This window comes from Cherax quadricarinatus, chromosome 13, assembly GCF_038502225.1.
Source record: "Cherax quadricarinatus isolate ZL_2023a chromosome 13, ASM3850222v1, whole genome shotgun sequence".
Lineage (NCBI taxonomy): Eukaryota > Metazoa > Arthropoda > Malacostraca > Decapoda > Parastacidae > Cherax > Cherax quadricarinatus.
The window spans coordinates 11,166,730-11,181,574 of NC_091304.1; the positions used below are offsets into that span (position 1 = coordinate 11,166,730).

Below are 14,845 nucleotides of genomic sequence, written 5' to 3' on the forward strand. Positions count from 1 at the left end.
TAATTGACAATCCTTGACCATCTTCTAAAGAAAACATCCCCTGGAGAGGGGCTCTTGATCTAGGGAATTGGATCTGTTTTCCAGTTCCCTGAATTGAACTTGAATACCTTCCACATCAGATGCTGTATAATCCTACAGGTTTGGTGCTTTCCCATTGATTATAATATATAATCTTGATCTAAGGAACTGGAACTGTGCTCCCCTTCCTTTGAATCGGAATACTTCCCATTCCCCAAAGCACTGTACGAGCCTTATGGCTTTAGTTCTCCCCCACGAATAAAAGTATATAATAAATAAAACTTGACAATTTCCTTCAACCTGGTACATGAACACCAATAAACTCATTCATCAACCAGTAGACTTGTTCCAAGATCAGGTCACTGAGGTAATGTTCTCAGGTAATCATCACCCACTTGAAACTCAATCTGTGAGAACCTGATGTATCAACCTGTAACATGCCTTTCTTATAGGGTCTTAGATTTTTTTCTTTTTCAACCTTTTTTTTAATTTTCTATTACTAAATCCTTAGTAATGTACTACATATACAGCTTATTGTACCCAGGTTCTCTCATTTCTGAATTCATTCTGGTTACATCAGCCATTTCTCACCAAGGTAGGATGATTCAAAGAAACACATTCAGCAAATCTGTCTGTTGTTCATGGAAGTATAGTAACAATGATAATTTTTGAGTTTATTATAAAATACATAAATAATGTTTAACATAACCTTTTTCACTTCAACTGGCTAAATATTTGGATAACTGAACATGTGTTCAACTTTCCCTCTACAGAAATAACCTAGAGAGGATAAAAATGTCTTTGGTGGTTCATTTCTCACTCCATCTCCTCTTCACTGTCACTCAGTTCCCAGATCTGAAATGGAGGAATATAATGTTAGTGTGAATGATAAATACTTACCATTTTTACATACTACTACACAAAGTTGTTCTACAAATTTGTTTCAATGACCACAAAAACCTCGAGTATAATTATGGCAGATTCTAAAATAAAAGTGCACATTATTATTATTATAATCAAAAAGAAGCGCTAAGCCACAAGGGCTATACAGCGCTGCAGGGTAGGGAAGGAAGCAAGGGAATTGGATGGCAGAAGGGAGGGGGGATGATCAGCAGGTTACAGAAAACAGCGGGGCAGGGGATAGTACGGGGGTAGAGGGTAGCAAGAGATACAAGTAGAAAGGGCTGAAAGTATCAGAATTTGTGAAGTAAGTCAGTCGTTGTCAAAAAGTCAATGAGAGAGTCCGGATGAAAGGTGGGTCCATCAGCGAGAAGGGAAGGTAAAGAGAGAGCAGCGGGTCGAAGACGACGACAGAGGTAAATTCTGCGTGCTCGTTGATAAAGTGGGCAGTCCAACAGAATGTGGCTGACTGATAATGGAGCTTGGCAATTCTCACAGAGAGGAGCAAGACGCCTCTCCATGAGATATCCATGAGTAAGACGAGTATGGCCAATGCGAAGACGGGAGAGAGTAGTCTCCCAACCTCGACACTGGTGATAAGAAGACGGCCAGTAACCTATACTCGGTTTAATGGACTGAAGTTTGTTGCCGAGCATAGTAGACCAACGTTGTTGCCAACGGGTGTGAAGGTGGGAAGATATTACAGCAAAATAGTCCGTACATGGAATACCTCTATAAGAAACTGGTAGGTCATGTACTGCTGACCGCGCAGCAGTGTCTGCCTGTTCATTGCCCTGTACGTCAACATGACCAGGGACCCAACAAAAAACAATATCTTTATGCTTAGTAAAGATGCGGCGTAGCCAAAGTTGGATACGGAGGACTAAGGGGTGAGGTGTATCAAATTTTTGTATAGCCTGTAAAGCACTAAGGGAGTCTGAGACAACCACAAATGATGACACAGGCATAGATGCAATACGGATAAGTGCTGTAAGGATGGCATATAATTCAGCAGTAAAAATACTAGCTGAAGATAGTAAATGCCCTTGTACGACGCTGTCCGGAAACACTGCTGCGAATCCTACGCCGTCAGAAGACTTAGAGCCATCTGTGTACACAGCAATGGCATGAGAATGAGAGTGAAAGTGGTCAAGAAAAAGAGAGCGGGAAGCGACCGTAGACAGTTGGGCTTTCGAGCAAGGGAGGGAGAAAGAACAGACTCGAACAGCTGGAACTTCCCAGGGGGGTAGGGAAAAGTGAGATGCTACATGTACATAGAAAGGTGGTAGTTGAAGAGAAGACAAGAGCGAATGAAGGCGAAGAGAGAAGGGACGGAGTAAGCAGGGGCGGCGAACAAATAAAGAATGTCTACTAATATCAGTGACCATTCTATAAATGGAAGGATTGCGGAGATCATGAGAGCGTACATAGTATCGCAGGCAATGGGCATCACGGCGATCGGATAAGGATGGAACGTTCGCTTCTGCATAGAGGCTTTCGACAGGGGAAGAGCGAAAAGCACCAAGGCATAAACGTAATCCTTGGTGATGAATGGGGTTAAGGCTAGAGAGAGTAGCAGGAGATGCCGCTGAATAGATCTGGTCACCATAATCAAGTTTCGATAAAATAAGGGTGGAATGTAGGTGAAGGAGGGTTCGACGATCAGCTCCCCACGAAAGATGAGCAAGGGTTTTAAGAAGGTTCAGCCGGCTGTGACAAGTTGCCTTCAGAGAGGTAATGTGAGGTTTCCAGGATAACCTACGATCAAAGAGGAGGCCCAGAAACTTGACTGTATCACGTTCAGGGATACGTGAGCCATAGAGGTACAAAGGATGATCAGAGATGACAGAGCGTCTAGTGAAAGTGATTTGGTGGGTTTTAGTGCTGGAAAATTTAAACCCACGTGTGGTGGCCCAATTGGAAACACGGTCGACTGCATGCTGGAGAGAAACTGTAAGGAGGTGACAGTCAGCGCCTGCACAGGCAATAGCGAAGTCATCAACATAGAGTGATGACCAAATATTTGATGGAAGACTAGAGGCCAAATCATTAATAGCAAGGAGAAAAAGTGTTGTGCTCAGAACACATCCCTGGGGGACACCTTCAGCTTGGACAAAGTCCGGGGAGAGCACATTATTAACCCGAACACGGAAATGCCTGTCAGTTAAAAAGTTCTTAAGGAAGGATGGTAGATTGCCTCGAAGGCCTAAGGAGTGGGCTTGGGCTAAAATATTATACCTCCAAGTTGTGTCATATGCCTTCTCAAGGTCAAAAAATATGGCAATAACTGAGTGGTTATTCGCAAAGGCATTACGAACATACGTATCCAAGCGCAGTAAGGGGTCTATGGTAGAACGTCCCTTACGAAAGCCATATTGACGAGTGGAGAGACTGTTGTGTGTCTCTAAATACCACACTAAACGTCTATTTACTAGACGTTCCATTACTTTGCAAACTGCACTGGTAAGAGCAATGGGACGATAGTGGGAGGTTTCATGTCCCGTAGTGCCTGGTTTGCGGAAAGGGAGAACAATGGCGGATTTCCACAGCTGTGGAAGAACTCCTTGTGACCAAATAAGATTGTAAAGGCGTAATAGGACTGCAAGGGCTGACTGATGTAAATGTTGTAGCATACGAATATGAATGTCGTCGGGCCCAGCTGCCGATGATCGACAAGCTGAGAGTGTTGCCTCCAGTTCTTGAAGTGTAAAAGGCACATTATACTGTTCTTCTCTGAGAGAAGAAAAGTCCAAGGGTGCTAACTCTCTGGCAGACTTTGAGGAAAGAAATGAGGGGCATAGATGGAGTCCCTGAGAAATACGGACCAGATGATTGCCAATTTCATTGGCAACATCTAGTGGGTTTGCTATATCAACACCGGCAACCCGCAGAACAGGAGCCGGGTCAGGAGAATATTTACCACTCAGTTTTCGTACTTTTTTCCAGACTGCACTCATAGAGGAAGCAGAGGTGATGGTGGAGACATAATCTCGCCAGCAAGTGCGTTTAGCGTCACGGATGACACGGCGAGCGATCGCACGCTTCTGTTTAAAATCAAGGAGTCGCTCTGTGGTTCTATTGTACCGGTACCTGCCCCATGCAGCGCGTTTCAAACGTACTGCACGAGCACAAGCAGGAGACCACCAAGGCACGCATTTCTGAGAATGCCTGCCCGAAGTTTGGGGTATAGAATGAGAAGCTGCGGTGAAAACGGAGGACGAGAAGAGGTGTAAAAGCTCATCGATGGAGGACGAAGAAGGAACCTCTTTAAAAACAGTCAGGTGTGAGTAAAGGTTCCAATTTGCCCGATTAAATTGCCAGCGTGGGGTGCGAAGAGGTGGCGAATATGAAGGGGAAGTAAGAATGATTGGGAAATGATCACTGTCATGCAAGTCCGGGAGAACAGACCAAGTAAAGTCTAATGCGGCGGAGGAAGAGCAAACTGAGAGATCGATGCAAGAGAGAGTATGAGTCCGAGGATCAAAATGGGTGTGAGTACCTGTATTTAAAACATGGAGGGGGTGGGTGGCAAGAAAAGCCTCTAACTGAATTCCACGGGAATCACAGTGAGACCCTCCCCAGAGGAAATGGTGGGCATTAAAATCACCAAGTAACAGAATCGGTGGCGGTAATGACGAAACAAGGAAGGCAAAATCCGGAATAGATAATGCCCGAGAAGGAGAGAGATATAAAGAACAGAGCGTATACCACCTATGTAAGTGGATACGGGCTGCTGTGTAATGCAGCGAAGTATGAATAAATAGCTGATGGTACGGAATATCAGTGCGGAGAAGAAGGGCACTTTCATTAAAAGTCCCATCAGGAAAAGGATCTGAAGAATACAATAAATTATAGCCTGAGATGTGAGAAATAACAGCAGAGTGTAATTTTGGTTCCTGTAAGCAAACACCAACAGGGGCAAACTGGGAGAGTAACATCTGAAGCTCACCCCGATTACCCCTGAGGCCGCGTATATTCCACTGTAAAAAGGCCATGATTGGCAATGATAAAGATACTTGAAATCCGCAGGTAAGGGTTCCTACGGACTAGAAGGGTTAGAAAAGTCCACATGCGGAGGCAGTGGAAAATGTTCAAGCAGCGAAGGAACGGTGCGCTGTGAAGAAAGGAGTTGCGCAGATGGAGCAGAGGAGAGAGAAAGAGCGGAAGGTGGATCAGTGTCCATTGATGGTTTGGTCTCTGCAATATATTCAGAGATTGCTTCAAGTGTTTCGGAATTCAGAGATGTCGTATGGGAGACAATATTGGGAATGGTAGGGGGAGGATGAGTAAAGATTGGAACTGTATTGGACTGTACCAAGGTAGGGGGGGGCGAAAGGGTGGAGGGAACTGGAGAAGCGTGGCAGGGGACAGAAGAGACAGGAACCTGGGAGGTGGCAGAAGAGGAAGAAACTTGGGAGGGAACAGGGGAGGAAGGTACATTACGAGGAGGAGGGTGAACCTCTGCACTTGTAACTGAGCCAGTGAGAGGGGAAGAACTAGGGACAGAGACAGGGAGGGTAAAATGAGGAGGTGGAAGATGGGTAGGAGGTGTTACCGGACCTTTTTTTGACTTTTGAGAAGTAGAGGGACGATTGGGAAGAGGTGTCGTACGAGGTCTCGTCGATACTGAGGCTTGTAAGAGAGAACTCGAAGAAGCGAGATTAGACTGAGGCGTTGAAGTAGGGACGTCTGAGCCGAGGACAGCAAAAGGATTAGATACAGGAGTGAGTATGGGAGAGGTAACCACAGAGGTGGGTGTAGAAGATGGGATACCAGAAGTGGGGGGACGTTTTGAAACACGGGAATAAGAAACACGTGGGAGTCTCCCTTGGAGGCGGAGATGAGAAACTGCCATGGCATAAGGGAGACCTTCTGTCTCTTTGAGGTAACGGATTTCCCGCTCGTTTAAATAGACCTGACAACGGCGAGAGTACGAAGGGTGAGCCTCATGACAGTTAAGGCAAGAGGGAGATCGATTGCAAGACGTATTAGAATGGTCATCGGCACCACAGACTGGGCATTCGGCGATAGATCTGCAATATTTCGCTGGATGGCCAAAACGCCAGCAATTTCTACACTGTTGTGGTGTAGGGATCACCTTTCGAACTTGTAACCGATGTCCTGCTATATAAACGGAGGATGGGAGTTCTCGGCTGTCAAAAGTTAAACGAGCCACATTGCTAGGGTATCGTCTCCGCCCACGGGCAGGAAGAACGTAAGTGTCTACCTTGAGGATTGGGAGATCTTGGAGTTCCAGCTGTTCTAGAATGTCGGTGCCACATGTCTGGAAATTTTGTTGAACTATGGTATGGGGCAGAATAACGGTACCACTACAAGAATTGAGGGAATGATGTTTTTCAAGGGTGACAGGAACAGTATCTATATGGGAAAGACGAGAGAGCTCACGAGCCTGGGTAGCATTCTGTACGGTAATGATGCGCGTACCGCTCTTAAGAGCATGAAAAGAAATATCTTTACCAACATGGCGTAGGAGTGCCTTGCCAATACTATGGTCAGAAAGATAGGCAGTAGAGGAAGTTGGTCGTAAAGTGAAGAATTTAGTCCACTGTTCAGTCTGAAACTGAGCGTGGAAAGGTAGTGAAGGACGTGTCGATCGTTTCTGAGAAGAACGAGAAGGTGAAGGTGGAGAAGTATCATCAGCAGGTAATTGTCGTTGACGTTTAGGCGTGGGACCAGAGTTGGTCCGACGTGGAACGGGTCGGCGATTTGAAAATTGCCGCACCGTAGAGGGAGAGGCCGGAAGCATAGTCAGAGGAGAGCGAAGGTCTGATAAATCGAAGGAGTCAGTCGAGGCCTCAGTACCTGAAGCGGGTGAGGAAACAGCACCGGCAATAGGTACAGAGGCATGAGGAATGTCTGAAGAGTGGTCCAAAGACGAGGCGGGGTCAGAACGGGGTGCGGTATCAAGAAGGGGCCCGGGGGTACTAGGTTCATGGACTAGGGCTGCCATGGTTAGGTTACTTCTTTCTTTTTGTTTTTAAGAAAAAAAAAGAAAGAAGAAAAGAAAATAAAAATAAAAAAAAGAAAAAAAAAGGGGAGACCGGGGAGGGATAGTTCCTAGGAGGAATGAAAGGGCCAGAAATCTCCCTCCGCGCCCAAGAGGACTCGACACCGCTAGTAGCGCAGATGCAGCATGGAACCCGTGCCATACCCTACCCTTCATGCCAGTAAACCAGCAATCTGGGATAGCAACCTCACATCTGCCGAGCTACCTCGGTGGACAAAAGAGAGGGCGGCCGGATATCCGCCACAAAGCATACCTCCTTCAGCCACCACCCCCGGAATCCGAAAGGTGGCTTCCAGAGATACACCCGTCGCCCAAAAGACACCCAAAGCTACTCCGGGATACCGGAGAGGGATCGGGACATCCCTAGGCAATCCAGATTCCACGGCAAACTACGCCACCGCCAAGAAACCTCAACGGAATGGGATGGACCCCGGTGTCCTTTCCCCTACCTAGGAACTAGCGCGCCTGTGGGAGAAATCACGAAGGCTAAAAAGAGGAAGGGCAAAAGGGAGGGGTGAGGAGGAGGAGGAGGAATGGAAAAAGGGGAGGATGGGGAGGATGGGATAGGGGAGGGGAGAATGGGGGGTAATTAGGTTCGGTCTGAGGAAGAAGACCGACAGGGCATAAAAGTGCACAGTTTTGAACAGACTGTCATTAACATGCTTTGATTACCAAGTTGACCTAATTTTTGCTTTCCAGGAGTTTACATATTCTAATACAAAAGTAAAAATAGTCATTCCTGCCTTATTATCAGGCACTTCATAACTCTTACAAGTTTAGTGCTTCTCCAAGAATATACAGTACTATTATTATTCCTACCTTGAATGTTTTATTTCCCAATTTCCTTTGGGAGACATTTATAATCAGATGATTGGGAGCTGACATGTCAGCACAACACCAAACTCAATTTTTAGTTATGGCAAACTGCTACAGATTTATCATTTCTTAAATCACTTTTAAGTATGTTGATAGTATCAAATCTCTCACTGATGTTTAAATATTTACATATTTTACACATATCAAATGTGTATGATATTAAACATAGGCAAACATATAATGACTACAGTACTGTGGTCTTTAGTACTGTACACCCCGTACTACCTAAACATCATAATTTCCCATTACAACTTTTTCTAGATGTTTAATGGCTGCTTTTATCTTCTTCAATTTTCCTTTTAATTAGATTACAAAAATTTAAACAAAAAGATTAATCCTTCCTGTTACTTGGTTCATTTTCATGTACACTGATTACCTGAAGCTTTGACTGAAAAGCTAAATGCATGTTGAACATTACACAGTATAACATATTCAAAGCAATGTTATTTATAAAATAGAATTAGCATTTATGTTTAACATATAAAAAAAAATACCTGAACTCAATCCTAATATTTTTGTTACAGTTCTTGTCTATCAGAGCATAATAAACCTATATCCATGATACTTTGGCTACTGCTATTTAGAGACTAATTACCTGAGAATCATCAACACAATGGTGCAGTTCACTGAGACCTGACACTTCTTCTAGATATATTGAAGAGTTGAAAACCTTTAGTAGAAATTCAAAACCTTTTTCCCTGTATGCTGATATTACCTGAGGAAAGGATGAAGAAATATTAATTTAATCCTTCAAATATGTAACAAAAATAATAAAAGAGAAGATACTCATACAAGAAAGAGATCTGACAATGTGGCATGGCAGAAATTTTAACAGAGAATGTTGTGCTAGAATTACAGGAATTACAAAATAATTACTTCCGCTTTAGCTGCTACCATAACCTTAAAGATCAAGATTCATTTAATTTGTTTTCTTGGCCCACAATTTAACAGCTCTGTGGTGAAGTAATGAGAATAATCTCCATACCTGTACAAATTTAGCTCAACTTCTTTGTGTATTCTCTTAAGGGAATTTAAAAGGTAGTGTATGTAACAGTGTACATGCCTAGATACCCTTTGCCAAATATCAGTTGTCAGAGGTAATGAGAGTAACGTGTATGGGTCATGGTGTGCTGTCCCAAAAGCAGTGGCTGCTCAGTTAACAGTCATGGATGGTGCAGCATGTGTTTGGATTATTAATGATGTGGTTAAGTGTATCCTTATTTTATTTTTTAGATACAGCACTTCAACATAGCACATCATTATGAGTACTGTAATTTTATGTTATACCCTAAAAATTATAAAAAAAACTACAGTATATGAAAAGATTAAGACACTTATGCAATACATGTATATGGAAATCTTTATTGAGGAAACGTTTCGCCACACAGTGGCTTCATCAGTCCAGTACAAATCAGAAGGGTGTAAGGAGAGGAGGAGTTTGAGGTAATCAGTCCCTCAGCCTGGAGTCGATGTGTTCAGTCCATCAATCTTTTAGAAAGTGCAGCATAGGTCCGTAGACGTGGCTTATATACTGTGGTCAGGTGAGGCGAAGCAGGAGGAGGTGGGGCCATAGTGGTACCATCCACTAGTTGAAGTAGGTCTTCGTCCAAAGGTTGGACAAGGTTGAAGAATTCTTTGTATCAAGATCCCAAGATGTTGCCGACCTACTTCGACTAGTAGATGGTACCACTATGACCCCACCTCCTCCTGCTTCGCCTCACCTGACTACAGTATATAAGCCATGTCTACAGCCCTATGCTGCACTTTCAACAAAATTGATGGACTGAACACATCGACTCCAGGCTGAGGGACTGATTACCTCAAACTCCTCCTCTCCTTACACCCTTCTGATTTGAACTGGACTGATGAAGCCACTGTGTGGCGAAATGTTTCCTCAATAAAGATTCCCATATGTTGCATGAGTGTCTCAATCTTCAATCACATCTGTCAGACACTACAACATCATGGGATCTTGATACAAAGAATTCTTCAACCTTGTCCAACCTTTGGACGAAGACCTACTTCGAATAGTGGATGGTACCACTATGACCCCACCTCCTCCTGCTTTGCCTCACCTGACTACAGTATATAAGCCACGTCTACAGCCCAATGCTGCACTTTCTACAAGATTGATGGACTGAACACATCGACTCCAGGCTGAGGGACTGATTACCTCAAACTCCTCTCCTTACACCCTTCTGATTTGTATTTAACTGATGAAGCCACTGTGTGGCGAAACGTTTCCTCAATAAAGATTCCCATATGTTGCATAAGTGCCTCAATCTTCAACTTATCATTTTTTTAAACCAATTATCACACAGTATATGAAAAGCCTTTAATACCAATTCCAAAAGCTTTCTACATTTTTTGACCGACTTGCACTAAAAAAAATGAACCAATCACATGCACCAAATAACTGCATAAAAAAATTAATGCACTTGATCAACAGACCAAAATCACATTAATAACAACACATGTAAAGATAACAGGCATCTTAATTTACTTCTCATGAATATTAATGAACATGAATAAAGAGATCCACTTCGAGGACAGCACGAAACAAGCTTTTATGCCACAAGACGGGCAGAAAGCAGCAACTTCACTCTGGCTGTACCCTTCTCCAGAACATCACTCCATCTGAGATCCTATATACCCAGCATGACTCGAGTATGGAACACATTCGTACAGCATAATGATGTCAACGAGATAAAGTCAATTGATCAAATGAAAATGCTGGCCCACAGATGGCTCCAACTTCATCCTGTTCCCTACTTGTATGTCTCATCATAATAAAAATGCTTTCAAATGAGCTGATGTAGGTAACAGCTCTTAGCTTGCCAATAAAGTTAGGAATCCTTAACCTGTAAATAGCTTGTCAATAAAGCTAGGGATCCTTAACCTAACCTTGTCAAACCCTGTGTAAAAAAAGAAAAATGCAGGAATTCTCCTCTTATGGACTGGGTTCACAATGTTTCAATAATTACAGTAATTTCCTGTAGAATGAACAGGATGCATTCTCTTAGAAATTAGTCTTTAAATTTTTTTTATATTAGCCGAACTCCATTTTCGATTAACATTTATGTTATAATAGGTGAAGCATTACTAGACAATAATATTTTGAATACCTTACTCACACTCCAACAAAACTTGATGTGCTGTTGGAATGTGAGCAAGGTAACATTTATGAAGGGATTCAGGGAAACTGGCAAGCCGGACTTGAGTCCTGGAGATGGGAAGTGCAGTGCCTGTACTCTGAAGGAGGGGTGTTAATGTTGCAGTTTTATAACTATAGTGTAAACATGCCTCTGGCAAGACAGTGATGGAGTGAATGACGATGGGAGTTTTTCTTTTTCGGGCCACCCTGCCTTGGTAGGAAACAGCCAATGTGTTAATAAAATAAATAAATTAATAATAATATTTAAATTTCTTTTCTTTTAACAATGAAATTAAAAACAATGTACCCACATGAGATAAGCCCTTTCTTAAAAAAGAAAAAAAAAAAAGACTGGTAAAACCTACAGAGGGCAGTGTATGTTTTATCCTTCGACATGAATTACAAGTGCCTAAAGTCCACAGAAGAGTAAGGACTGCAGTGCAGCACCTGAGATGCTGATTTCTCTTAGCTGAGTGCACAGAGCTTAAAGAAAATGGTGGACTAGTCTAAAATTTTCAAATTCACATGTGGGAGAAATGAAATTTGCAAGGTTGCAAATGGTTACTGAGTGATGGTGATCCTTCTACAAGCCCTGTATATTGTCTAGAATATTTTGGGATCTAACTCTGTGTTAACTGTTCAATTGCATACAGGAGGGCCCCATTAATACTCTTGATACTTGGATGCTCAAGACCCTAGAACTCAAAACCTCTTTTACCTTCCTCTTTTCAACCCCTTCCTTGGATGATTCCTACTTTCCCTCCCTTCTTTCTTTCCATCTTATAAGCTAATACTCATGAAAACACTTTTGGATTTTAATTTAATGATCTATTATCTATTATGTGTGAATGATCGTGAAAGTGTTTCTTTCTTTTTTGGGACACCCTGCCTCGGTGGGAGATGGGCGATGTGTTAAAAAAAATCTATTACCTTATCACAGCAACCAGAACACTGCTGAAATGCTGTGGAAGCAGGAGTTAAAAGCTGATGTCGTCCAAGAAATCCTCGTATGGAGTGAGGAACTGGACCTAATACCCCTTCTTTTACATCAGCCTTATCATTCAAACGTGCTTCAGCAAGTCCTCTGAAAATAATATAGTATACTGTATGACATTCTTGCTACATTTGCTGGAAGCAATCATTTTTTATAACAGGTGATTATTGTATCAGTTTAATTGTTAATTATTTCTGCCCTCATGAAAAACTGGAGGGATGAAGTGGATGTATTTAGGTACAGTATTTGGAAGTGATTAAGTCTTTAGATTTATATATAAGGAAAAAAGGTACATTAGATGGAATTTTTTTTTTTATGTTAATGCCCAGGGTTTATTACCTGGACCTCAGCAATGAGAGTTGCTACTCTCACCGCTGGGCAACGGCGACCAGTACACTGGTCGCCATTGCCCAGCGGTGAGAGTTGCTACTCTCACTGCTGAGGTCCAGGTAATAAACCTTGGAGATTAACATAAATAAATTTCCTAGGTAGTAGGTTGGTAGACAGCAACTGCCCAGGGAGGTACTACCGTCCTGCCAAGTGAGTGTAAAACGAAAGCCTGTAATTGTTTTACATGATGGTAGGATTGCTGGTGTCTTTTGTCTGTCTCATAAACATGCAAGATTTCAGGTATGTCTTGCTACTTCTACTTACACTTAGGTCACACTGTACATACATGTACAAGCATATATATACACACACCCCTCTGGGTTTTCTTCTATTTTCTTTCTAGTTCTTCTTCTTGTTTATTTCCTCTTATCTCCATGGGGAAGTGGAACAGAATTCTTCCTCCGTAAGCCATGCGTGTTGTAAGAGGCAACTAAAATGCCGGGAGCAAGGGGCTAGTAACCCCTTCTCCTGTATACATTACTAAATGTAAAAGGAGAAACTTTCGTTTTTCCTTTTGGGCCACCCTGCCTCGGTGGGATACGGCCGATGTGTTTGAAAGAAAGATGGAATGTTGAAGTATATGTGAAAAGAAGTCTATAATTGAATGTATAAATGGGAATGCATCAAAGCATAGCAGTGCCAACCTTTGTGTATGGATGTGAGGCATGGTCTTGGAATGCTGCAACAAAGAGAAGACTGAATCTACAGTATGTACTTGATTTAATTCACCGAACATTTATAATTTCATGCTTAAAAGGGTTCAACCAAACTTTTATAAATTCTCAATCAAGGCAGCCAACTCTCATGAGCCAAAGTCTCTTGGAATGCTGCCAGCATATCTTACAGTGGTATTACTTAGGGAAGTATATTGAGGACTTATAAAACAATGGATAGAGAATTAACATCTTAAAATGAAAGCGTATAAGTGTTTAGACACACCTGTCTGGATGCTGGAGAATTGAAACCATCAATTCTGTAACATGAGCAGCTGCCAAGTAGGAGATGCCTGGACGAGTAACTGTACACTGCTGGTCTAGTGTACGATCACGGGTGGACTAGAAAAAATCGTAAATTAATGCTATTCTTGCCAAGCTTAAAGAATCCTTCAAACATTGACAGTAATTTTCGTCTGGCGATCTATATTTCTAATTAAAAAATAATTGGAAAATAATTGCTACTACTGTTTAATACTGTATTTATTATTATTATTATTATTATTATTATTATTATAATCCTGAAGGGAGTGCTAAATCCATAGGGGTCATACAGGGTAAATGGAAAGCATTCAGGCTCGATTCAAAGAACTGGAGCACAGGCTCTATTCCTTATATAAAGAGCCCCTCACCAGGCTAATACTGAATTAAAGTACTGTACTGTTATCAAAAAGTATTAGAGAAGCAAATTTTATCCACATATTTTTGTCTTGCTATGTTACATGAAAGCAAACAATATTCATGAATAGTAATTTAACTTCACTGCCATAATTCTTTACAGGTAGTCTCCATTAGGGGATGACTGTAAACAACAAAATGTACTGTATCTCAGAAAGAAGAGAGAAACATCTATGATTTATAATGATAATTGGATAATATGCATACCTAATGTGGAGAAAAATATAATAAAAGCAAAGTGGTGTCATCAAGCTTTCAAGAAACAATACAAATAATATAGTAGAGTATTAACAAACAATACTAAACTCATGGAAAATATTCATCACTACAAAGCAGAGGAAAATGCACATTAGAAGACAAGAGTGGCATGTATAAGACTCAAAGAGCAATCAGTGGTCAGGGAAGGATGAGAGTAGGATGAAGAAATTTAACATAATGTAACACAGCTGTCCATGACAAGTTGAAGACCACATTCACATTACTCCTTCAGTAAGGGCCAATAGTGAGCATAGAAAGGCACAAAATGAAGCTGGAAATAAAGCCAATATTCTTTAAGAAGTGAATGTTTTCAGATACTTGGGAGTTGACGTGTCGGCGGATGGATTTATGAAGGATGAGGTTAATCATAGAATTGATGAGGGAAAAAAGGTGAGTGGTGCGTTGAGGTATATGTGGAGTCAAAAAACGTTATCTATGGAGGCAAAGAAGGGAATGTATGAAAGTATAGTAGTACCAACACTCTTATATGGATGTGAAGCTTGGGTGGTAAATGCAGCAGCGAGGAGACGGTTGGAGGCAGTGGAGATGTCCTGTCTAAGGGCAATGTGTGGTGTAAATATTATGCAGAAAATTCGGAGTGTGGAAATTAGGAGAAGGTGTGGAGTTAATAAAAGCATTAGTCAGAGGGCAGAAGAGGGGTTGTTGAGGTGGTTTGGTCATTTAGAGAGAATGGATCAAAGTAGAATGACATGGAAAGCATATAAATCTATAGGGGAAGGAAAGAGGGGTAGGGGTCGTCCTCGAAAGGGTTGGAAAGAGGGGGTAAAGGAGTTTTGTGGGTTAGGGGCTTGGACTTCCAGCAAGCATGCATGAGC

The 14,845-nt window shown here is 42.1% G+C and overlaps 1 protein-coding gene across 9 annotated transcripts in view; it reads right to left on the bottom strand.

Moving 5' to 3' along the window:
- Positions 1–640: 640 nt before the first annotated feature.
- Atg7 (Autophagy-related 7) overlaps positions 641–14,845 on the bottom strand; it is a 51,966-nt gene continuing 37,761 nt past the window's right edge. For all 9 annotated transcript variants that reach the window (XM_070084489.1, XM_070084483.1, XM_070084490.1 and 6 more), the window contains 4 exons: positions 13,300–13,415; positions 11,907–12,060; positions 8,418–8,537; positions 641–873 (listed from right to left, as the gene is read on the bottom strand). In XM_070084489.1, coding sequence (XP_069940590.1) covers positions 835–873; positions 8,418–8,537; positions 11,907–12,060; positions 13,300–13,415 — 429 coding nt within the window. In that variant the 3' untranslated portion in view covers positions 641–834. The remainder of the gene's footprint in view (positions 874–8,417; positions 8,538–11,906; positions 12,061–13,299; positions 13,416–14,845) is intronic.